Raw genomic sequence first — 24852 nt, 5'->3', positions numbered from 1 at the left:
GGGAGTCAGAAAGGAGGAGTGAGTAGAGGCGACACTCTTCTGGTTTCACTCATACCCCATCGAGGCAGGCAGAGCTGACCCTAGAGGATGCTGCCTATTCAGGTATCTGAAAATGTTGATGGGGCCTGGAAATTTAAAATAGTCCTTTCCTATTTATTAGGCTCTGTAACCGTATTCACCCTCAAACATACTCTGAGATTGCCTACCCATCCTTGTCTTTCCTTCCTCCCAATTTATCCTCTAGGCCTGGCAGAAAGGAAAAGCAGGAAGATGGGGTTGCAGAGGCCCTTATCCCGGCAGGCCTGGATGTGGGCTCTGCTGGATTGGCCCTGCGTTCAAAGAGCTACGGAACTGACACCAGAGAGAAGAGAAGAAAAACGCGGAGGACTGGAGGGAGACCCAAGGGCTCCTGACCTTGGAGGGCCGATGAGCAAACTCCAGATGGGCTTTAGTTTCTTTCTGCTCCCCAAGTTCCAAAGGGGTCTGAGCTTCTTGAGCTGTGCAGGTTTTGAAATGTTGGAGGGCTTCTCACAGGTCTGTGGTTCAGAGTTCACCACCCCCAGTTTAAATTATCAAGAGGCAGCTAAAACTCCAACACCCAAGCAGCCACAAGCTGAAGGAGAAAAATCAAAATGGGGCTGGGAATGCCGGGTGCAGAAAAAGCAGGCTGAGAGGGGTGGTCGGCTCTATCAGAAAGATTGGTAAGAGGTAAAGACTTTTTTTTTTTTTCTTTTTTACCAAATCCCCCAAATGTTTGTTTTGGGCTCCTGCCCATCCAGATAAATCAAGCTAACAGATTAGGAAGTTCATAAAATTGTATTCTTAGGTAATGACATCCAGAGAGGTAATAAATATTCCCTCTGCTCTGGTGGCCGCTGGAGTTCTGGTGTTCAGGGATCTTCCATCTCTCATTCCAAGCCTGAGAGGGGTCTCTTGGAAGGGGAACATTTAAATTAAAATTAGCTCTCCATAGGTGCGGTGCCAGATAGAAGCTGTGGAAAACCTGGAGCGGTGGTTTTGTGAGTGCAATAGCATGCTCCCCCAGGACTGGGCAAAAAGCAGAGAAAAAGATGGTACAGTTGCTCCAGCGCACGCTCCGTCCCGTCATAGCACCCTTGATCTTAAGGGCCCCTTTCAGAGTCAGTCTCCCCTAATCCTAGAAAAGCAGAGAAGGACACCCTGGCCCCAAGCTCCCAGCAAACCTTTCAATTGTTTTCACTTCCCTACCACTCCCCCAACACACACACACACACACACACACACACACACACACACACACACACACACACACACACACCCCTAGCTGTGGGAAGCTGTCTCTGGATTTCAATCTGCCAAATCCAAGCAGAAAGAAAACTGAAGCACAGATTGCAGAGAAAACTTCGTAGGAAACTTTACACAAACAACAGCAAGAGACCCTCGGACAGGGAACGTGCCTCAGTCCCTTTCCCTCAGTCTAACTTTCTCAGACTCTCTCTCTCTTTTTTGAGCCAAATTTCTTTACTCCCCGGGTACACAGACTCGGCACAGAAACGTCTTTTTCTCCAAGCAGAACCCCTCCGCTCACAATTGGATTTCCCGCCTTCACTCCCTAAGACCGCCTTCACTCCCTAAGACCGGGGATCGTGACAAAAATTGACTGGCAAATAGAGTTTAAACTTTTGTGCTCCTCACCCCCAGAGCAGACCGAGTGCTAACTACTTACATGTCAAAGGGATCTTTGGCCTATGGGGATCTCCTGGCGCTTGGAGAGAAGGAACCCTGGAAGATCGGTGTCGCCGTTTCACACGTCTTCTTTTTACTTAGCCATTGAAGAGAGAGGGATACAATGCACTTACAGGCATTCCTGCACCTTGCCTCTCCCATTACTCTGGGCAAGAAATCCCCAGTCCTACAAAAGCAGCGGCATCCTATCTGGAGACCAGGGCTGAGCAAGGGCTGGCTTGGGAGGGTCAGAGATGGGGGTGGGGGAGAGGTCAGAGGCGCTGCAGAATATAAAGGCAATGGGAGAGAAAATGCTGTGTCCTCCCCGTGAACCTGGGCTGTGTCCTCCCCCCAGTCTTTCCCCACTGCTCAACCCAACTTAAATAAAAGCTCAGCCCTCAGCTTCCAGTGAGGCTGTAGCAGCATCAGGCAGAGAGCAGGGACCAAGACTGCTGGGGCTTGGGGCCCTTGGCCCAGATTGGCCCCCCACATCCCAACCCTGCCCTGCCATTCTGGGTGACGAAGTCCAAGGCAAAGGAGAACTTTGGGGAAAGGGGAGAAAATGGAGCCCACTGGAGGGAAGGCCAGAGGACAAAATCTTCAAACTCAAATGTAAGGGATTTTAGTTTGGGTTCATTTGTCAAGAATTATGGATTTCTGATGTTTCTCCTTTTCAGACCATAAAGGACAGAAGGAGACACACAGAGAATGACCATGTATGTGAGGGAAGAGGAAGGAGAAGAAATAGAAGACATAAAGAAGGGGAAATAAAATAAGTGTCCCAACCCTTTTATGCTGCTTTTCCTGAACTAGAGTGTTCCTTCAGCAATTTCAGGGAGAAACTTAGGAAATAAAATGTAATAATTTTCCCCCTCCTCACTCTCATCTCTTCCACTTTTGGGAGGAGAAGGATAAACTCCCTGAAAGTCACACAGCAAACTTAGGAAAGAACCATGGATCTCAATTTACCCCTTCCCTGCTTTCCATCTTAGCTCCTTTACAGGCTTGAAAAGACACCCTGGTGCCCTTAGACCTTCCTTCCCTTTTCGCAAGCGCAGTTAGAACCCCCTTTTTCTGTTCCAAGGGCAATCGCCTCAAGACGATAGGGGCTACAGTCAGATTTGGCCCCTAATTCACTTGATCACATAAAAAACTCCAGATAATTGTTGGCCTGCCTCCTCGCACTGTAGGCAGCATGTTTTGTTGTCTCCAGGGTACCACTGAGGGAGGAAAAGTAGACCTAAAGGACTAAGAGATTCCCCCCAACACACACACTTGTGAGGGCATGCATACACACACACACACACACACACACAGAGCAAGTAACATCCAGCAAGTGGTTCAAAAGGAAATAAATTCAAATCACACCAATGTGATTTGTACAACTTAGTCCTGCTGTTACCTTTCACTCCAGAATTTGGGGATGGGAGAAGGGATATCCCTGGCTTCCCTGCGTACCCTAGATCTCTTCTCCCTCTGTCTTCTACTTCTAATTGCCTTTCTTCCTGAAATATGGATAAATCATCTGAGAAGAAGCTCACCAACAGCCCTCCTCCCACTTTCTCCTAACAAACAAGCAAAAAATTAAGCAGGCCTTGCTAGGGCCTGGTTCTCAGACCAGAATTATTTGGGAGCCTTTGGCTTGAATGTATTATTCAGGTAATCCAGGCAAGATTTTTTGTTTCTTTTTTAGCCCCAAGGAAACAATTTTATTTAATTAATTTATTTCTTTACAGCCAGAGAGGCTTGTTCAGGCTATCCCCACACACTGCCAGGACCTGGGAGGTTATAGAAAGAGAGGTTGGTCCTTGACTCTCCCTAAGTCTCTTCTCAACACCTGGCAGGTCCATAATAGAAGAGAATAAAAAGGTAAAAATATTTCATTATCTCCAGGCATCAACCTTTGAGGCCTATCCATAGCAAGGGAAACTCCCAGGCCTCTGGCCTCCACCTTACCCCTTTTTCCAAGCCTAAACAAACAGAAGGCATCCTGACAGGTCACTTTGCTGCTTCAGAATCACCAGCTCGAAACCTTTCTTCTTTTAAGAACTCAAATGTTGAGGGGATGTCTTCCTTAATCCCTCATCCCAAAAGAGCCCTAAAGATGAAAGAAAACTCTTCTCCTTCCCACTCCCTAAACGTGCCCTCTTGTCTACAAATTAGGCAGGCCTACTCAGCACAGAGGAGGGAGAAGGGAAGAGAGAGAACATACAGAAAGAAGAAACTGTACCTAACTATAGAAAAGTGAGACACCCTCCACCCTTAGCTCCACTGAAGTGCCCCCAGAGGAGTCTGGCCTCTCTGCAGACTCAGGGGGAAGCAAGGGGACTGGAGAAATTAGCCTTAATCTTCCACATCCCCTCTTCTGAAGATCCCATACCCCAACCCTTTTGCTGTTTCTTCTGAGGACATTGGAAGACTAATGGAGAGCTAAGATTTGTGTGTTTGTTTAAAGTAAACTTAGGCAACTATAGAGAAGATGGGATGTTACCAGGCCAGAGAAAGGAGGGAGATAAAAAGAAACCATCAGACATTGACGTAAAACTAATTCACATCCACTGGTTTATTATTGATCACGGGGCATTTCACATCAACACTAAAATTCTTTATTGCAAGTTTTACAATAATCAAGTAAATTCAGTCCAAAAACACAATAACCACGATGGGGGTGGGGAGAGATTCTACCTATAGACTGCCTCTCTGAACTGAAAGTTCATTTTGATTTTCTTTTGGCTCCTCAAACTGAACAGCTCTGAGAGGCTCTCCAGATGCATTTAGCTTTGTCTGCTGTCTTCGCCCCCTCTCCTCCCGCACCCCCCCCAACAATAATACAAAAGAACTTCATAGCTTTGTTCTCCTTAAAATGACTTCCCCCTCACTAACCTCCCCTGGTGCATTTTCAATGCAAAAGGCCTAAGGAAAGAGGGGGGAAGAAGGAGGAGGAGAAGGATGAGAATTGGCTTTAAAATCTCTTTCCTTTTTTCTTTTCCTCATTTCCCCTGAAATTCACCCAAACCAGACTATCACACCTTGCAATATATAATTTTTGCAGTTTTTTTCTTAAAAAATAAATAACCCCCCAAATGGCCTTAAAAAAAAAAAAAAAACACCCAGCAGGTACCATGCTAAGACAACATCACATGCTTAAAAGGGTCCTTAACAGTGGAAGGCAGAGGAGGGCAGGGGGCTTGTTTGTTTATCTGTTTTGTCTGTTTGGAACTGACAAGGGACAAGGTGAGAGGAAGAGAGAAAAGAACCGATATATATATATATATTAAATTCTATAAATAAGAGTCAATTTGTGTGTGAGGGCAGGGTGGGGGCATGGGGTGGGGGCAGGGGTGTGAGTTATGTTTTATAACCTGGTAATGTCCTCTGCCCGTTGCTGCTCCGGCGGCGTGGCGCTCTGGGAGTGGTCTTCAGAAGTACCCGGGGTAGCTGCCGAAAGGGTGCTGGGCGCAGCGCCGGCCGGGGGTGCTGACCTGACTTTGGTGTTGGGGAGTCGGTGGTCCTTCTTCCATTTCATGCGACGGTTTTGGAACCAGATTTTGATCTGCCTCTCAGAGAGGCACAGCGAGTGGGCGATCTCGATCCTTCTCCTTCGGGTCAGGTAGCGGTTGTAATGAAACTCTTTCTCTAATTCCAGGACTTGCTGCCGGGTGTAGGCTGTTCTCGAGCGCTTGGGTTCCCCTCCGTTATAATTGGGGTTCACTGGGGGAGGGGGAGGGGAAAAGCAAATAGTGGGGTTCAGAGGCAGCAGGCACCCCGCCCCCCACCCTCACCTCATCCTCAGCTCTGAGGAACAGGAGGAGGGAGTGGTGGAAATAAAGTCATCAAGCTTAAATGGGTTATAAAGAAGTTGAAGGAAGCTGAAGACTTTGTAGTGTAATAAGAGGGGAATCCTCATTGTAACGACACTGAATTATTTATGCGCCCTTAGAAAGCCAGCATAGTTTTCACACATACATAACAGATCGTAGCACATGGCTCGGACTGCCCAGAGTAGCTAAGCCATAAAATTTATGGGGGATGTAATTACCCATTCTCGCTCGTAAATCCAGTTCAATTGTGCTAACCCAGAGTCGCTCCTGGAGAGAGAGGGGGAAGGAGAGAAAGGAGGACGGGGGCCAGAGGGGGCCGAGGAGGGTGGGGAGCGCTAGGGAAGACGAGAGGGAGGGGGGGGAGCAAAAAGCAAAGTTGCCTACCCGTGCTAACGTGAATTTTTTTCATCCATGGGTAGACTATGGGTTGCTTGCTGGCGGCGCTGGAGGGATGGTCGGGGGCTGGCTGGCTGCAGGCTGGCGGGGCTGGGGACGGGGAGGCGGAGGCGCCTGAAAGAGGCGCCGGCTCGCAGAGCGACTGTGATTTCTCGGGGTGGTGGTGGCCCGCCTGGGCCGGCCCGTGGCCTCGCGAATTGCCCGGCCCCTGGAGACTGGTGCAGCTATACTGGCGCTCAGGGTAGCTAGGGCGCGGAGGCGGTGGTGGGTACAGCTCCTGGTGGTGATGCTGGAATCCCGATTCCCTGGTCCGGCCGTAATATTCCGGACTGTGTTCAGGGATGTAGCTATTTTGCGAATATTCTTCGCATGGAGGAAATTTCGGATCGATGTAGTTAGAGTCCATCAAATACGAGCTCATGATCATTAATTTCTGGAGTGGAAAATAATTTTTCTCGCTTTGTCGTTTTTCTGCTCCATAAAGCCCTCCTACTAGCTAGCGACCCTGTAAAGTTACTTTCACCATGTGACTCCGCCGGCCAATCACACGGAGCAACCCAGTCCCCGGATAAGGAACCGAATCGCTTTATTCAAAATGTATCCAATTTTTTTGTGTGTGTAGTGGTGGTGGTGCTGGGGGGTGGGTGGTGGTGATGTGGGGTTAGCTGGCAGGGGTTGGGGTGCCGCCAGTGCACATCCCGTCAGACTGACAACCCTCCCCTGCAAAAGGAGATGGGAAGCTCCCGGCTCCCCTCCAAAGCCCGGGCATTGGGGGGCTGTCGGGAGGCAGTGATTCAGCCCCCGCCCAGGGTCTCCCCTCAGGCCTCTGCTGGGCCCCGTGGGCCTCGGCTCTTGAGCTTTTCCAGAGGTCTCCATTCATGGCGATCGTGTCTCAGTCTGTGTAGGTCACCGGGCAGCGCCCCTCTTTCGCAGGAAGAGGAAGTTGAATGAGGACTGGAGTGGAGGTTGGATGGGGAGGGGCCCAGGCTAAGCCGAGGAGGCTGGAGAGCCTGGAGTGCCCCCCATCCAAGGATACCAGAGTCCAGCCCTCTTCCCCATACACACTCACCCAACCCTCTGGCCATGGGGCCGGTGAGGCAGGGTCCCAGCTGGACCAGGCAGGTAGAGGCAGCGGGATGCAAATGATTCTGACGTCATATCTGGAGGTCTGGGGGTTGAGCCCCCGCTGAAGAGAGACAGGAAGTGGTTGGCAAAAGCAGAGTTCAGAAGTCTCGCCTTCCCCTGCTACCCACTGACCCTCCCTGCCCCAGCCCCAGAGCAGAGGATCTCTTCTACTGCTGGCTCCTGTTTCCACTCCCCATTCAGCCCGGCCTGCTATTTTCTGACAATTATCTCCAAGGAGCTGGGGCAGGGAGGAGAGCTTTCTGCCAGGAGTCAGTGCCCTCTGATGGTGCCCAGCCAAGACCCTGAGAGTTCTTTCTCTGTCCCCACAGAGGGCAGACCTAGCTAATAGGGAGGCCTGTGTGGGTAGAGCCTGCTTGCTTCTCGCTAGGAGCTGTATCCATGTAACACGTGTGTTTACATGTAAACACGAATTCCTAAGGGCCAGCTCCAGGCTGCTTTCCAAAAACGGAAGGCTAAGCTCACCAAGTTGGGGAGGCAGGGCCAGCCTTGGGGGTCTCCAGCCCATTCACACCCCCTCCCCTCTCTCTGCCTCCCACTCACAGTAGTACTCTGATGGAGGAGGGTGGCAGGGCCATAGAGAAGGGAGGGGGCCAGGAAAAGCTGCTTTCCTAACCACCAACCCCCCCCCCCCCAGCTAGGGGTGGCCCTGTCAGGCCACCGATTCCAATTAACTGATCGCCCATAACTCAGAGTTGGGGGGGTAGCAGAGGGGAGAGCCCAGGGAGGGAGCCGGGTCCCCTTGTTGTACTTGATAACAATTATAGTTTAAAATCATAGCTTGCCGGGGCTCGGCTATATTTTACTTGATAACAATAAAAGTGACACATAAAGTTAACTGTTTATGTTTTATTTATTAGACTAAATCTGCCAGCGGTGGTAGGAGCGCTTGCCTCGTCGCTACAGCTTTTATAGGGCTGTAAAACGTCATAAATCAGTCTCGCGGAATCGCCCGCACTCTTTGTGTCGGCGGCGGCGCGGGGCTGGCGGCCGCTGGCTGCCTGCTCCCTCCTTTCCACGAAAAGTGGTAATGTGATTTTTTCCCCTCTGATTTTATTATTATGATCGCCGCCGTGATTAGTCAATCTACCTTTAATTCGCCGCCCTACGCTGCCTCCTCCTAGCCCAGCCTGGTTGACACTTGAATAAGTACCTTTTAAAACGGCATAACAACTATTTGAGGGTTTAATTAGAACATCTGCAATTAAGGGAATGAGGAGGGGAAAGGGAAAAAAAATAAAGCCCTTGTGAGAGGGAGACTGAAAGCAAGAGATTCCCATCCTTTCTTCATCACCTTTGGGATGTTGGAGAGGGTTTGCACTTCCAAATTAGGGCTTCCCCAGAGGGCTGGAATGAGAGGGAAGCTGGACCACAGGCAGTGCCCAAAGGGTGCTGATTCCCGCCTGGGCCCTCACTGCCTTCCCTCTTCTAATGTTTAGGCCCCCAACCTCACCCCAGGCTCAGCAGGGCCAGCGCTTAGCTTCCAAAGAGCTGGCACTTGGGGGTCCCTGAATACTCTCTCTCCAAGAGGACAGTGCCCATCCCCACTGTCACCTGGCCAGGTGAAGGAACAGGAGTTCCCCAGAGGCTGACCACCTCTTATGGAGATTCCCAAATTCTCAGAGTTGGCTGAGAACCCTTGCCCACTCTTGTCTGGAACCCTCTGCATGTGAGGACAGGCTGGTTAGGTTGGAGAGGAACTTGAGACTGTGAGTGAGGGGGCAGAGGAAGGCTACTGCTTGGCTAACAGTGGTTTGAGTTGTGTGAGGGTTGTCTTATTTTAATCATTGGTGATGGGGGTGGATTCATTAAAAATTGCTGGAAGAGGGCAAAGGGAAACCAGTGCTGAATCCTAGTACCTAAGTCTGAACTATAGTCCCAGATGACTCCATGGGGAAGTCCAAAGCTCAGCAAACTTTGGTACCCTGCGGAGAGGGTTGATGAAGAGGGAGGAAACCGGGCCCCACTCCCTGCCCCCTTCTAGGCCTGTACCTGGATAGGGCTGCCTCACCTGGAAAGGTGAGCTGTGAGCCTGACTCTCCTCCTCTCAGCCCTCACACTCACCTTCTACCATCCCTGCCCTGGCCCTAACCCTCTTTTCTTCAATCTTCACCCTCCTGGACTTGTTAAGAAGTCCTCCCCAATATGTTGCCTGTCACATCTCATCCCGGCCAGGTTTCTGAACTTCTGCAGGTGGGTCAAGGAGACTGACTTTGGGCCAGTGTAAGTAGTAGACACAGAGGGTTCAGATGCCCCCAACTGAATGTCAAGTCTGTCTTTGGTTATTATGGTTAACATATATGCATGCACACTATTAATATTTATTAATATATTAAATGCCTCTTTATGCAGCTATAAATATGTAGAGTTCTCATTCCAGGTTTGTGCAGCTAATGCAACATGCACATCCAGAAAGTGAAATCTCCAAGGTTCCCCTAAACGTGCCCACACTCGTCTATATCATTTACAAAACAACAACAGCAACTCCCTTTGGGCTCCTATAGCTTAATAGCAAGGAAGTCGCCTATCACATGGGTAAAATACCACACACATACACACAAACATTTTCACCTGGATATTATTACAAGCACAGAAATAAAATCCGTTCGAAGGGCTTTTGCACTTAGCAATGGCTTAATTGGGAGGGGGTGGGGGTACTAAAGCAGCTCTCATCTGTGATGAATCCTTGTATCTGGTCCTGTCTTCTTTTGTGTTTCACCCTCCTGCCTCCCGCCTTGCTGGCCCAGGGACCGCACCTCTGCCCTGTCCTCCACCTTACTTTGCCCCAGTTTTATTTGTTTTTATTTTTTCTGACTACCTTTTGCCAGCATCCAAATGCTCTCTGCAATTGCCCCTCCACCCCATCCCCTTTCTAAATCTCGATTTGGTTTCTCTTTCGGAAACACGTTTCAGTACAAAGCGCTTCCCTTCTGACATCGCTGAAGAAAAATATGTGTCCATTGTGTGTGAGGCCTTATTGTGCCTGGATTACCATACTGACCGTTGGATAACCCATATTCCTCCCCTCCCCAGTAACAAGCTGCCGGCTGAGAGAGCTCAGCGGCTCCACAGATTCTCTGCTGCATTAAAATCTCACCCCTCTCTGATTTTTCCAAGGGAGAAAAATAAATGGGTGAACCAATTCAGGATTTGGAGGGCAAAGGGAAGGAAAATGAGGGTCATTCCTTTCCCTACTCTTTAAAATGCAGGGTTTATGTGTGTGAATGTTGTTGTTGTTGTTGTTGTTTTAGGGATTAAAAATTGCAACATGTCTGTTTCCTTTCACTCACATAAATTGACTTTTAGATGGTATGCAATCAGGCAATTCATTTCACTTTGATTTTTTTTCCTTTGGGCAACTTGAAAACCCCAAACTAAATCAAGGCTCATATCCCATTTTTTTCGTGTGTGTGTGTGTGTGTGTGTGTGTGTGTGTGTGTGCGTGTGCGCGTGTTTGTCCCTTTCTAATGCCCCAGCCAGGGCTAATGTATGCAAAAGAATATGCAAATGCTTAATTGATTTTTTCTTAAATCTCTTGTCAGTAAAAGTAATGAATTGGTCTAAAATGATTTTAATAACCTGGATATGTCACCAGAAAATACTCAACCTTTTTTCTTCTCCTGGAATAGCTTATAGTCTCAAAAAAAAAGCAATCATGGAATGTTAATTTGCCCCCCTTTAAAATATTGAAGATGAATTTCTCTTGTTTGTTTGGAGACCATAGGCGAGGTCCTCTCATGGATTTCCCCCGCCTTGCCTTGCCTTCCTTGGAATTCAATTTTCCTTAAATCTCGTTTAAAGTGGCTTTTTAAAAAGTGGCCGCATTTTAATATTGGTTAGACAGAGTGACCTGCATTTCACCTCGGGTGTTTGACTTGTTCCAATAGGTCACTGCCATGGGGTTATTGATGAGGAAACTCCATTGAAATTTGTCTCTTCGCAAATGGCCTTTAGATCTTCCAGCGAGTTCAATAACTAGTTATAATGTGGAAGGGGAAAAATGAAGGCCCTGGGCTAACGAATTTGATGTTTCATTTTTATGCTGGAGAAATTGTTAGTTAGAGATTGGGTTCCCCACCACCTTCCTCCTTCATCCCAGCCTCATTGACCCCCACCCCTCTTCAAGACTGCTTTTTAAAACTTGGTTTGGGGTGTCCCTTGCTAACTTTGATGCAAGCTTTAATTCTTCATATTATGAAAATTGTTGCTGAAACTTCTGATGTGTGGATGCAGGAACCTTGCTCTGCTGCAGGTTTGTAACCTGAATTTCTTGCTGGGGAGGGGGAGTTTTATTTTTCAAGGAACCTAAATTTGGCTTGAAAAGATCTAGAAACCAGGCTGGCCTTAGGTTAGTTTATGGAGGGCTCCCTGGCCTGGTCCTCCCAGTATTAAAGAGATGACAGGAAGCTGGAAACACTTTTAAGAGTTTATGAGGGTATCTCAAAGTGCCTTAATCTGTTCTTGGCCTCTGAACTGCCAGAGACCCATGAGATTAGGCACCCAAGAGCAAAGAAGGCAGAGACTGGGAAAAGCTAAGGATAGAGAGAGAATTCTACAGTAGGCAAGGGAATCCTGGGTCCTCTCCAGGGTCAGCATCAGAATTCATGGGGACTCAGTCGGGTCACCTCTGTTGCTTCACAAGAAGGGTGACCCAGAAAAGCTCAATTCCCAAAGACCATGCATTTTAGTAAACTGGAGAGAGTCGAGGAAAAAGTGGGGTGTTGGAGATTTTATAAGCTTTCCCTTTTTCTGGAGTTTTTAAGGGAGGGAGAGGAAACGGCAGAGGAAGGGATTGGAGGTCTTTATTTTATTTACCCCAACCACAGTCAAGTTGGGGAACCCTTGACTCCTCGAGAAACCTCTGTGAGAAAGAACTTTGGAGAGCGCGGTCTCCTGGGCTGACCCAGCGATATCAGATCATTACCATGATTAACCTCAATAATAAGAACATCTTCCCCTCACAAAACACAGCTCCCGGGGTGCCTTTTTTCCCCTTCCAGGAGCTGTTCTTTCTCCTTTCCCGCCCAAAAGGATCCAGTTTGCTCAGCCCCAAGCTCCCCCTTTAATAACCCCGTCTGCCTCGCACACCCCTTCCAAGCCTCGGCCCATAGATCGGCATGCCTTGAATCCTGGGTTGGAGGAATCAAGGCCGAGAGAGATTTCTAAGTGCCTGAAACTGGGGTGTCACCTCCCTCCATCCCCTCAAACCCAGAGGCAGCATCTTGATGCCATTTGGGTTCGCAAACTTGCCTTGGCAAAATCGTGGCACCAGTGGGATCTGGGGAACGGCCTTCAACTGCAATTGCGCGTCTCAACCCCACAAAAATGGGAAAGTCGGAGAAAGGGCCATCGGCGGTTTCAGGGTCTGGCCTGGGAGAGGGCACCAGAGTCTGCTCTTCCCAGCCAAGTGGGAATCAATAGCGATGTGTTATAAACTTCCCCGAAGCCCCTCCGAGCGCTCTGTTCCTGGCGGGCGAGCCACGTCCCTAAGCCGCTCGCCAGCCTCGGCCTGCACCTTGGCCCCCTTCTCCGAACCCGGGACCCCCAGCTTCGGGCCTCGCCCCCTCCCTGTTTTAATTACGTGATTGATTTCCGCTTTGGCCGCCTCGGGACGCCTCTCCCTCCGACTGTTTAAATCTTTCGGCTCCCTTTTTGTATTTCCGAGTCTTCCCGGCGGGCTGTAATTTAGAGGCGGCCCCTCGGCTGCCGGCGCGCACCTCGCGGCCTGGGTCCGGGGCTGGCTGCGGCCTCGCCCTACATTCCAACGAAATGGTCCTGCCGCGGTGCTCGGGCGGCAACCGGCTCTGCGGCGCGGGACTCTCAGGCTGTGGTCCTGCCCACTCGCTTTCTGAATTATTTTGTGCTCCATTATTCTCTGATAGGAAAACGTTCCCTGTGTGGGTTATCCCTTCAGGCCTGGCCAAAGAGCTGGGCTCTCCGCGGTTCTGTGCTTTTCTCCTCCCCCGAATGAGGTGTGTGTTGGAAGGTCTGGATTGAGCCCGGAGGAAGCGCGACGCCTGGCTCCAGGCTTGCGGGGAGCTCGAGTCCCTTCGCCCCAAACACCTGGGCCCCGCGCTGGCGGGCGAGAAGCACCAGAAGAGACGCGAATTCGGCCACAACTTTACGCCGGTCAGCGCAAGAGGGCCCACCCCGCTGCGGCCCCTACCCCGCAGTAGGCGGTGGATCTGACTTTCGCTCCACAGCCCAGAGGCCCCCTCGCCCTGGCAGCCTCAGCGGGCACCCTGCAGCAGCCTGGGGTGGCTGCGCCCACCTCCGCCCGGGAACACGCTGTTCAGCCCCTCCACCCGACGGATTGAAGGTGAGGCGAAGGAAGGGAAAGAGGGGAGAAATTGGTGAGAAGAGTAGACTTAGGGTGAGAGGAGAAAGGGGAAGACAAGAAATGAAGAAAAGGAGCCCCTTCTCCCACTGTGGCTGACTTCTTTCCCTTTCTCTTTTTCCTCCCCAAACTGCTGGTTTTCCACTTAATCTCTCATTTATTTACAACAAATAAACATTGCTCTGCTTATTCTCCTACGTTGTGTTCATTCTTTGATCTTTTCTAACGAGGCAGCAATTAGTTACTATTAACAGTATATATATACACATATATATTTTTTCCTCAAGGTCAGAAGGGGATTGGGAATGTCTTTCTGACTGGGAAGAAGTTCAGTGACACTTGAGTTGGCCACAACTTTCTCCCCGTCCCCTGACCTACAACACCCCAATACTTGCCCCCCAGGCCCCCGCCCCCACAGCAATGTTGCCGGGTAAATAAGAGTCCGCCTGCCTGGCTATTAGGATTCTGGAGACGTTGGCATCTGTAGCAATCATTAGTCAAAGCCGCGGAAGCCAAAGGAGCCGAGGAGTTGGACAGAAAAAATCTTGGAAATGATATACAGGAGCCGCTGAGGCATCAATCCCAGCCGATAAGAGCGGGGTTGCTGGGAGCAAGGCGGCCGCTTAATTGGGCCCTGGGCACCAAGAACAACCGGGGAGGAGGAACCTATGGGTTGTGCAATAACCCTGGCATCATTTGGGCGCCCTACAAAAATTGTTGGGGACTTGATCCCCTTTTCCCCCACATTTCAAAGGCCCAGTTGGGGGTGTAGGGAGACCTACAAGCCCCTGTCAGCCTCTCGCCCTGGGGATCCAAGAGGAACTGGGCTGGAGGACTCTCCCCTTCCTTCTCTCACCCTTCCTTTTAGTGGCTATCTTGAGAGGTAAGGAGCCTCAGCTTGGATCTTGGGTCACAGAGGCAGCCTGGAGGCAGGCTATGACCCTCAGAGTAGGTTTTTGGGGGCAGATAACTCAGTGGGACTAGCTTTGGAGATAGTCTTGGAAATAGAGACAGAATTACTTGCTTTAATAAGCTAAACATCATAAATATATTTGTTCCCTACACCCACTCACCTAATATCTTTGTATATCACAGATGCAGAGATAGAGAGGGAGACAGAGAGATGCAGTAAGTTTAAGTCCTTCTAGAAGGGAGATCTATGCCCCTATACACAGATGCATGCATTATGAAACCATCTCTAAACATACGTCCAAACATGTAAGTTTTTCAGCAAAAATGCAAAGACTGTAAAGACCTCTAAATATGTAGCTTCAATATGTAGCTATTTTATGGGTTAGGATCCTTGCATAAATCTAGATAAAATTTTCAAAATGCACATTGAACACACACGTAGCTCTTTCCAACCAAGAAAAAAATTCCCAACTATTCACTAGGTGTTTCAAGAGAGTTGTACCAATACATCCTAGCATATACATCCAACCACTATAGAAAGATTGGTAAAGTGCACACAGGAATTCGACTGAGGACCATTATGTTCACTATGGTTCTATAAATCTAAAGATCTATAAATCTGCATTTAAACATGGAGTAAAAAGGAGTATAAAACATACATCCTGATATAGACATAGAACGAACGATCTACAAATACATTTTCACATATATAACTATAGGAGTGCTGAGCTCTCTGTGAAGATTATTTGCATGGAGTCCTAGGAATGAAGAGGAATCTCTAGTGCTTGTGGGTTTGGGGTATCCCAGCCCAGGCTTCTCTGAGAAAGAAATGAGGGTGGACTAGAGCCTTCACAAGTACTAAAAGGGCCCAGGAACTCATAATCTATGACATATTTCTAGCATATAGGGGCATTTTACTGGCAATGAATATAAGCCCTGATGCCTGGGCCTGAAAGCTTCCTGACCTGATCTGGCTTGAACTAAGGCTGAGTTAGAGGGCTTTTAACTTCGTTTTCCTTCAGCTCCTTAGCCCCAGGCTCAAAGGAGAGACTTGCCAGGGAGGGGGTGGGGGATCCTTAGGAGGGGAACACTCATTATCTTTAGGAAATGGAGCTATTTAGGTAAAATATATTGTTTGTTTGGTAGATAGAGATGTGAGACGGCTGGGGGCTTACACACACACACACACACACACACACACACACACACACCTGCACCCATCTCTTAATTACAAAAAACCCAGTGACAGACTGCAGAGCTCCCTTCATTCATGCGGTACATGATGGGGTTCCCCTATGCCCCCCTCCCATCTCCTCTTATTCCTAGCTCCCATGAACTCTTTCTCTTATACACCTGAAGTTCTACCTTGTCCAAGGGGGTTTGGGGCTTGGGGAAAGAGTGACCGGGAGAGATGAGCCCCAGAACAGAAGAGTCCTGATATCTACAGCCAGGCTCTGAAGCTATTTACCTTCAATGTTAGTTCCTTTGTGATTGAGGGGTTGGGGGACCAGGGACTGCATGGGCATGAAAGGAAATGAAAGGTTGCATTATTTTTTAGGGGAAAACTTTGAGGGGGAAAAAAAATCACCAACTAGCCTTTAAAAAAAGAAATTGGAGGCAGAGGATTTTGAAGACTCCAGATGCTCTGTTATAGTTCTCCTTTAGTTTACTGGGGAAGGGAGGCAAGGAGGGGCCTCAGGTGGGCTTGGGGAAGTGCAATCCAATCTACCAAGCCAGCTTTGGGGGAGAGTGATTTACAAAGCAAAACCTCAGATGCTACTTCCTGAGAAGTTACCAGATCAAAACACCCTCCTCTAGGTGTTTACGACCCTGTCTTTACTCCCAACAGGAAAAGCACCCTCAATAAAACCTCAGCCAATGTCCCCTCCTCCACCCAGGGGATGGGGAGAGACACAACATAAAATGAAAGACCTGACCCTTACTACTCCCTACACACGCGCGCACACACACACACACACACACACACACCCTGTATTTTCCAGCCAGAAAGTTGACTTTTATTTTATTTTATTTTTTTATTTTTATTTATTTTTTTTTTTTTTGAGATGGAGTCTCGCTTTGTCGCCCAGGCTGGAGTGCGGTGGCGCGATCTCGGCTCACTGCAAGCTCCGCCTCCCGGGTTCACGCCATTCTCCTGCCTCAGCCTCCCAGTAGCTGGGACCACAGGCACCGCCACCACGCCCGGCTAATTTTTTGTATTTTTAGTAGAGACGGGGTTTCACCGTGTTAGCCAGGATGGTCTCCATCTCCTGACCTCGTGATCCGCCCGCCTCGGCCTCCCAAAGTGCTGGGATTACAGGCGTGAGCCACCGCGCCTGGCCAGAAAGTTGACTTTTAAAAGAAGTATTTACTAGACAAGATTTCTTTCTAATGTCTAAGCAAGGGAGCCCTGAGGAGTTTGGAGTTTGAGCTTGGAACAGCAGGAGAGGGGGATTAGATCAGATAAGATTCTGGCCTGCTTAGACCCTCCATGTCTGTCCAAATCCCAACAACTCAGTCTGGGACAACATGACACTGATCACAGAAAGCCTGGCTGCCACCATCCTTGGAGTCAGCTCTAGGGTTTGGGTTTTGCAGAAAGGCAGAAGGAAGGAAACTCAACAGCTGCTCAGGGCTTGAGGGGTGGGGGTGGGGTAGGGAGGACAAATGTTTCGAAGCTGGGCTGATGGGAAGAATGGAGTGGGAGGGAAGGAGTGGGAAGTTGGTTCCATACTGGTTACTGTATCCAGCCCAGGCTTCTGACCTCTACCATACCCTCCTTGGGCACATATATGTATTTCTGTGTGTTCAAGTATTCTGGTGTTCAGGGCCAGGAACGAGGGGAAATGAACCCTAGGGAAGAACCAAGCCTGAATTGCCTCTCTCAGACCTGTGGTACAGAACCGAAAGGATCCTAGGTGACCAGGCTACACATTTCAGCCAGCCCACATGGGGTTGCAGATCACTGTAGAATTTTTTTTGTACATGTGTGCAGGTGTAGAGAAGCAGCCTTCTCCCTGCACTGGCTCCCTAGCATGCCTGGAGCAGTGGACTGGCTCAGGGCCCAGCCCAAGTGTTCAACCTCTTCTCATAGCTGCTAAAATGTGGTCCTTAGAGGCTGAAGAAGGTCCTGCATAACCGAGTTCAATTTTCCCAAGTCCCACATTGCACACCCACACCGCCTCCTCTGAGGTATCTCTGTTCCCCTTTTGCCTCTCAGTGAACCTTCGGATTGGGAGAGGGAGATGATTACAAGGGTTGTGTAGGGCTCAAAAATAAAGAGATCTGTATCACCCAAGTTCCTCAGCCCAGACCTTGTCTGGCAATTCCTTGGGTTCCTGGGCCCCATCGAAGCAGCTAGCGGAGATATTATCAGAACAGACACACCAATATGGGTCACAAGGAGCCAATAAAAGTGGGGAGGGGTAGGAAAGGATGTGACTTTCTTGGCTCTCAAATAGCCTTGTCTTCTCCTTAAATTGAATCCCTCACCCCAAAACCCTAGTTTGGCATCCTGATTCCAGATTTTCTTTCTTTACCTCAAAGGGCTTCAGGGGCCCTAGTCCCACTAAAGAAGAGGCTCAGGGTGGTGGTACTTGCCTTCTCAGCAAAAAAGACCTAATTTAAATCCTAGAACAATGATGTTTCGGCATTCCCCCTCTCAAAAACTCAATCCAAAGCAGTTATGGAAGAAGAGCGATAGTCAAAAAGAGAAAGTTTACCTAGATATTAGGAGGGGTCGAGGCACTCATAAAATCTCTTTTCCCAGTGCCTGTGTGGATAGAACCAATCTCCCCCATCTTTGTTTCCTAACTCTTCATGAGAACTGGTACCCAGTGTGAGAAGTCCACACTGAGGGGAGAGTTGGTCTCCAACAACCTGCCACACCATTCACTGGGGAAGAATAAATGTGTCCTTTAATTCTAACTCATAAAAGAGGAAAATGGGGCCAGCCGCGGTGGCTCATGCCTGTAATCCTAGCACTTTGGGAGGCCAAGGCAGGCAAATCACCTGAGGTCAGGAGTTTGAGACCAGCCTGACCAACATGGAGAAACCCTGTCTCTATTAAAAATACAAAATTAGCCAGACGTGGTGGTACACACCTGTAATCCCAGCTACTTAGGAGGCTGAGGCAGGAGAATTGCTTGAACCCAGGAAGCAGAAGTTGCAGTGAGCTGAGATCCTGCCATTGCACTACAGTCTGGGCAACAAGAGTGAAACTCCGTCTCAAAAAAAAAAAAAAAAAAAAAAAAAAATTGGACGCGGTGGCACACACCTGTAATCCCAGCACTTTGGGAGGCTGAGGCATGTGGATTACCTGAGGTCAGCCCGGGCAACATGATTAAACCTCGTCTCCGCCAAAAATACAAAAATTAGCTGGGTGTGGTGGTGGGCACCTATAATCCTAGCTACTTCGGAGGTTGAGGCAGGAGAATTGCTTGAACCCAGGAGACAGAGTTTGCAATGAGCCGAGATTGCACCATTGCACTCCAGCCAGGGCGACAAGAGCAAAACTTAGTCTCAAAAGAGGCAGATGGAGCAGTGTGGTTGAAGGTAACTTGGGAAGTGAGGGCTCAATGACTTCTGAGAAGAGCTGCTCTTTTTCTGGCTTGTCATCCTTATCCTTCCCAACTGGCCTGTGGCATTGTCCCCAAACCAGCTCCACCCAGAAGACAAACAAGGAGGTGGGGTGTTGAAAAACTCCAGCTCAGTCTAGACTATCCTTCCCATTCTTGTGCTTTTAATGCCCCCAGGGGAGGGCTTAGAGGTCCAGGTGGCACAGTCCATCAGAACTCCTGCCCCTTAGCTCAAAGAGGGCAAGAGATCAGGAAGAGAAGTGAAGGAGAACCCAACCAGAAAATTCACTCTGAAACAAAGCTCTGGAGAAGGAGTTGGGGGAGAATGCCCGGGTCTGGACCCAGCAGTGGACTGGCTCAGGGCCCAGCCGAAGTGTTCAGGAAACACAAGCATTTCTGTCATAGATGTGCACTCCCTGTGCCTCAGATGCTCTTACTCAGCAATAGTTTCTCGCCTATTGCTTGTTCTTGGTCTAATCCATGTAAACTCAAACACTGAAATCCACACCTTCAGTAGCTGTACCTTTTGATGGCTATTGGCCAGGACATAGGATCATCACCTAGTCTATTATTATTATTATTACTATTATTATATCCTGTTAAAAGAATGGAAGAGGAAGGGGTTTAAACAAATCCATCAACTATTTAATGTGGAGAGTGAGGAAAGTCGGAATTCTCTGTGCTCATTCCTTTCCAGAACCCTTAACTAGCTCAAAGTTATTTGACAAATGAGAGGTACCAAACACAACTTTCAAAAAAAACTCCACTTTTGCTCCCTTCCTAACTTTATCAGCCTGAGGCAGTCTGATACAGCTAATGGCTATTGGAGCATTTCCAGAAAGATAAATCAAAAGTCCTCTCCTCTAATCACCCCACCCGCCCTCATGAAAATCAGAAGAGTGAATACTTGTTTAAGTGTATGGGGAATAATCACAGCCAGAATTTGAATTTAGGGCTGGAGTTCATATCCGCATTTGCTCTATAGTCTAATTTAGAGTCTACAACTACAACACCCAGAAAACTGGGTAGAATCACGCTGGCGAATGTGGGAATAATCCAGAGGTTGCCCCCACAACTTCACATCCTTGTGCATTTGAGATTAACTCCCAGATACAACTTTGTAAGAAATTGAGGAGACAAGCCAAAGACTCCTGAGATGGTTCAGGGACTGAGAGAGGAGGCCAGAATATGCTGGGTATCACTCCAGGCTTCCAAATCTGAGATAGGGTAAACCCAGGAGCTAAGGCTGTGGTGGGAAGGGAGGGAGGGAGGAAGGAACAGGGCCAGAGGGGAAAAGAGAGACAGAGACCCAAGTATTTTTTGCTGATTGGTTGATGGGGACCATGTGACCCTGCTTAGTGCATTTCTGATTGGTTGCTTGACCTCTCCTTGGGTTAAAGACCTAGGAACAAAATTAAAAGCTTTCCGGGTTGGCTGGAAAGCTTGGCACCTGATTGCCTGCCCTTCCTCCGATCCAGAGGGACTCCAAATTCGGGTTTGGGGTAGTGGGTGGGAAAACCAAGAATTTCAGGCCTCCTTTGTGTTTGCCTTGTTTCCAGGTGGAAATTGAAACTGTTTTTACAAAACAGTAAAAAGCTGAGGCAAACTATTTGAGGGGAAGGAGAATCAATTATCACAGGAAGAGGGGTGGTATTTAAATGGAACTTTTGAGCCTAAAGAACAGAAAAGGGGGTGAAGAAGTCATCAAAGGGCTCAAGGGACACTGTGTAAATCTTTAAACACCCTCGAATGCCCGTCTACACAGAGAGGAAGGGAATGGGGCTGAGATTTGGCCGGGAGTCAGGGCGAGTGTCAGGGTGGAGTCTTGCCTGGATGTGGGACTTCGGCCCTGGCTAAATTCCCCGTTAAAGACCACTGCACTCGCTCCCCAGAGCCCTGGGGGGGCTGGAGAGAGGGAAAGAGTCAAGTTACAGACCAAGAGAAACTCCCATCTCCCTGCTGCTTGGATAGGAAAGTTTCCAGAAACCCTCAAAATCACAGACTAGAGGGAAGGAGTGAGCCAAGAAGGACGGGTAATGAGGAAGGGAGAAACTGGTAATTAGTTTTTTCCAATGCGTTGCTGGAGAGAATTCCCTGTGATCCTAGGGAAATAAAGGTATCAGGGAGGAGGGTGGGGGAGGCTGAATCTTGGCCGAGACTGACGCCCTGAGGGATGGCGTCAAGGGAATCCTCCATGTCGGGTTCCCGAGCTCCTCATGCAAGTGAGAGACCCCTAGACTGAAGGATGGGGCTCAGCTAAGACTATCCATTTATTTGGGCCTCTGTACCCGCTTCATTCTCCCAGAGTCTGCCTGCTTCTTGGTTCTTTCTCAGTCCCTTGAGCAGCAGGGGCGAGGCTAACAACATTCCCTCCTCATCCCCCAACAGCACCTTTTCACAAAGCAGGCGCCCAGACACCCCTGCTCCCCAGGCATGCCCCACCTTCTGGAAGGTGCAGATCTAGCTCCATCCCTCTGCTCCCCACCCCTTTCTCTCAGCCTGGAGGAGTTGCCCTTATGGGTCCGCTGGCCTTCAGCCCTGCTTCCAAAGCCCTGGCTATTCATGGCTGGCCAGTACAGGAGCCTGAATTCACATGTTGTCTCTTTCCTGGCTTAGCTCCCAGTGATGCACAGGGAGGGATAGCACTCGCAGGTGTGGAAGACACGTGCCTCTCATGCCCAATGCTCCTGCTGCTCCTTCCTAGAAACCTGAAGAGCGCCCTAGCATTAGGATTGACCCCAGGGTGCAGTGCTCAGATTGGGCCCTGCCAGCTCCATCCCTGAGGGGCTACTCTGTCCTTAAGGTTGGGGGACTTACTTTCCCAGCCTAGCAAAGACATTGCCTCTGTTCCCTCACCCATTCAACACACAATTACACTCCACTCACAGCAGGAACCTCTAGGGCTCTTAGGGCCTAGTTTTATCTGAGGCAAGGGCTGGGAATGCCAGGAAGACCCAAGCAGCTAGAGGGAGAGGAGGAAGCATGAAACCACACTGGCTCCAGACGGACTAAGATGCCAAACTACAGAGGATGAGACAGCTGCCCATCCAAACCTGGCGATGAGGGAGGGAGGGGGCACTCTGGGACCTCTGGGTTCAAACAGCTACCTTTGGGATGCTTTTGCCAGTTCAGGCAGCAGTAGCCTGTGGGCTTAGAAGCCACAAAACCCTCCTTCCCTGCCTTTCTCCCCAGCTTCCCACCCTGCGTGGACTCTGGGCCACTGGCCAAGGGCTGAACTCACCCCTCGCTGGAACAGGGGGCCCCAGAGGCATTTCAAACTTGTGTCTAGAGTTTACATACCCGTACAGACACCAAACACCCTTGTTGCTGCCGCTTGCTTTCTTCTCAACTGAAAGGGTCAGGAAGACCTGACAAAACTCTAAACAACCAAGGCCTCTCTACCCCAGTTGACTTGCAGTCAGAGAGAATAAGGAGTGGGAAGGGGAGGGCTGCTCTGGGTAGACAAGCTCCCCCATCTTCCTACTTCCAGCGGCTTCTTCGGCTTCTTTTCTTCTCCCACCCCAGCCTGAGAAGGCCTTTTCCCCTCCTCCTAATGAGTGGGAACTGCCTTCTATCAAGTGAGATGGGTGGCTAGGTAAATGGGAGAAAGGGTCTGAGAGAGAGAAAAAGAGAATTAACTCACAGCGTTCGCCTGGGATTCATTTGCGAAGATGTAACCTCTCTCACCATCGTCCCCAGCGCCGTAATCCCCTCTAACTGCCAGGCCCTCTGTCCTAGCATTAAACCTCACCAGCAGCTGCGTGGCTGGACAGTTAAGATTATATATGATGTAAATATATTGTGGGTTTGTCAGCTCTCCCTACACCATAAAACTTGGTTTAATGATATCACGTGGTCCCCCAAGAGCCACTCACGGGCTTGCCTTCAGGCTATTCACATAAATAACCTCCAAAAGTTTCAAACTCCTAAATTCACATAGAAGCCATGCCTATTTCTCTAATGCTCAGTTACACTAAAAAGCCCTGGTGCTGTTCCTTTGCCCCACCCCCACATCCCCCTTGCAGGGTGGAGAGCGGGGAGAGGGTAGATCCTTATTTATTTATTTACTTACTTATTTCCATAAGGACCTGTCGCCTTCGAGGTCGTGTTGATATTTTTGTCCTCTTATTTTTTCCTCCTCTCTCCTCTAATTGCTCAGAGTGGGCCGTGTCCCCCCTCTTCCCACTCCCCCGGGAAGGTAAGTCATGCTTCTTCCCCTTCTTTCTCGCTGCCAGAGGGGGTGGGTTCCAGGGTAAAGTGGATAGGCAGGCTCCATGGTCTCTGTTTGGAACCCAGAAGCCCCCTCCATGAACTCCCCCAGAGCAATGCCAGACCCTGATACCTGGAAATATGTTCTAGGAGGCTGGCAGGTGGGGAAACTACCGCAGGTTCCAAAGCAGAAGCCCCTGTTCAGGGAGAAATCAGGGATCTGGGCCTTACACACCCCCAGTGTAGGGAAGTAGGTACGAGGCCTCTGGCTTGGTTGCCGCCCTTGATGCCGACGCCGCAGAAGCCGAGGCTGGGGCCTGGGCAGACCTGCAGATTGTGACAGGAAGGAGGAGAGCAGGCAGGCACTCTGTGTCCACCCAAGCCTGGCCAAAATGAGTCAGACCTTCAGCTCCTCCAGGGAAGGAAAGGCCCAAACCCTGCTGGGAGGAGGCAGTCAGTGCACGGTGGGGCTGGTGTGCCCTGCCTGGCAGCTCTAACCAACGTTGCCCCCATCCATGGCAAAGCCCTTGGTTTTCCCCCCGGGCTGTTACACCTGTCCCCTGGGGAGGAAGCACAGGGCCTGGGCAGCCTGGGAGGCTGGAGCGGGCGGATGCGGGCACCACAGCCTCTTTTTTAGTTAACTGTTACCCACCGGAGACGCCAGTGCTTCTCCACGCTTCACTGCTCGCCCAATAGTTTTACTCAGCATGGAGAAAAAATTAAAATAACTCCCTGAAGAAAATTACACATTTTATTTCAGAGAGAGAGAGAGAGAGAGAGAGAGAGAGAGAGAGCTGGTCTGGGTTGACTGCTGTGTGCAAGTTGAGGAGAGACAACAGGCGCCCTAACCTGGCCTGAGTGCAGTGCGAAGGGGAAGGGTGGCAGTTGTGGGCACTGTTCAATGAACATTTGTTGAGACTGCCTATGTGCCAAGCATGGGGTGAGGAAAGGCTCTTGGGTCTTTTAAAAAATGACTGATGGGTAGCTTAGGCAGTGGGATGCAGCGTACGTTAGTACTTATAATAAATCCAAGGACCATCAGCATTAATAATCATAAATATTCCCTTGCCCCTCCCCAGAGCCTCTCTGCTCCCCTTTTTTTTTTTTTTTTTTTTTTTTTTTTTTGAGACGGAGTCTCGCTCTGCCGCGCAGGCTGGAGTGCAGTGGCCGGATCTCAGCTCACTGCAAGCTCCGCCTCCCGGGTTCACGCCATTCTCCTGCCTCAGCCTCCCGAGTACCTGGGACTACAGGCGCCCGCCACTGCGCCCGGCTAGTTTTTTGTATTTTTTAGTAGAGACGGGGTTTCACCGTGTTAGCCAGGATGGTCTCGATCTCCTGACCTCGTGATCCGCCCGTCTTGGCCTCCCAAAGTGCTGGGATTACAGGCTTGAGCCACCGCGCCCGGCCCCCTTTCTTCTTGCTTGCTCCTGCAGCCCAGCTCCAGACCCTCACCCCACCAGTGTGGGGGGCCTAGTGTGGGGGGAAATCACCCCCTTGTGGGAGGTGGGAGAGGAAATGCAGTAAAGTTTTATGGACCCTTCCCACATTTGTTTCTACTGTAAAGTGCTTCCTCCCCCAGCCCATCCCAGGAACCTGGAGAAGGACCTGAGCCTCAGACACTACCTGAATTATCTGCCTCCTCCCACCCCCACCTTTAACCCATCCTCTCCTCCACACAAAATCCCAGAGACTGAGATAAATGATGGCAAACAGACGTGACTCCAGCATTGGTCTATGCAGCTCCTTTCCCAGT

At 49.7% G+C, this 24852-nt stretch overlaps 4 protein-coding genes across 8 annotated transcripts in view; 2 read left to right on the top strand and 2 right to left on the bottom strand.

Moving 5' to 3' along the window:
• ATP5MC2 (ATP synthase membrane subunit c locus 2) overlaps positions 1-24852 on the top strand; it is a 497231-nt gene that overhangs the window by 89469 nt on the left and 382910 nt on the right. Inside the window, exon 1 of one of the 5 annotated variants that reach the window (XM_050749055.1) lies at positions 5884-5887. The exons of the other annotated variants lie outside the window; for them this stretch is intronic. The gene's annotated coding sequence lies outside the window, so the exon portion shown is untranslated. Of the gene's footprint in view, positions 1-5883; positions 5888-24852 lie in introns of those variants that run through there. 5 annotated transcript variants of the gene reach the window in all.
• The window catches only part of CALCOCO1 (calcium binding and coiled-coil domain 1), a 394782-nt gene that overhangs the window by 34570 nt on the left and 335360 nt on the right, over positions 1-24852 (top strand). The gene's annotated exons all lie outside the window — the stretch shown is intronic.
• The window catches only part of HNRNPA1 (heterogeneous nuclear ribonucleoprotein A1), a 414942-nt gene that overhangs the window by 232265 nt on the left and 157825 nt on the right, over positions 1-24852 (bottom strand). The window lies entirely within an intron of this gene.
• HOXC4 (homeobox C4) overlaps positions 4244-24852 on the bottom strand; it is a 39293-nt gene continuing 18684 nt past the window's right edge. The window contains exons 2-4 of the mRNA XM_050749029.1: positions 6991-7107; positions 5910-6875; positions 4244-5415 (exon numbers count right to left, since the gene is read on the bottom strand). Coding sequence (XP_050604986.1) covers positions 5060-5415; positions 5910-6348 — 795 coding nt within the window. The 5' untranslated portion in view covers positions 6349-6875; positions 6991-7107 and the 3' untranslated portion in view covers positions 4244-5059. The remainder of the gene's footprint in view (positions 5416-5909; positions 6876-6990; positions 7108-24852) is intronic.

Source organism: Macaca thibetana, chromosome 11, assembly GCF_024542745.1.
Source record: "Macaca thibetana thibetana isolate TM-01 chromosome 11, ASM2454274v1, whole genome shotgun sequence".
NCBI lineage: Eukaryota > Metazoa > Chordata > Mammalia > Primates > Cercopithecidae > Macaca > Macaca thibetana.
Note: the sequence above shows the minus strand (reverse complement) of the source record. Positions and strands in the feature narration are given on the sequence as shown.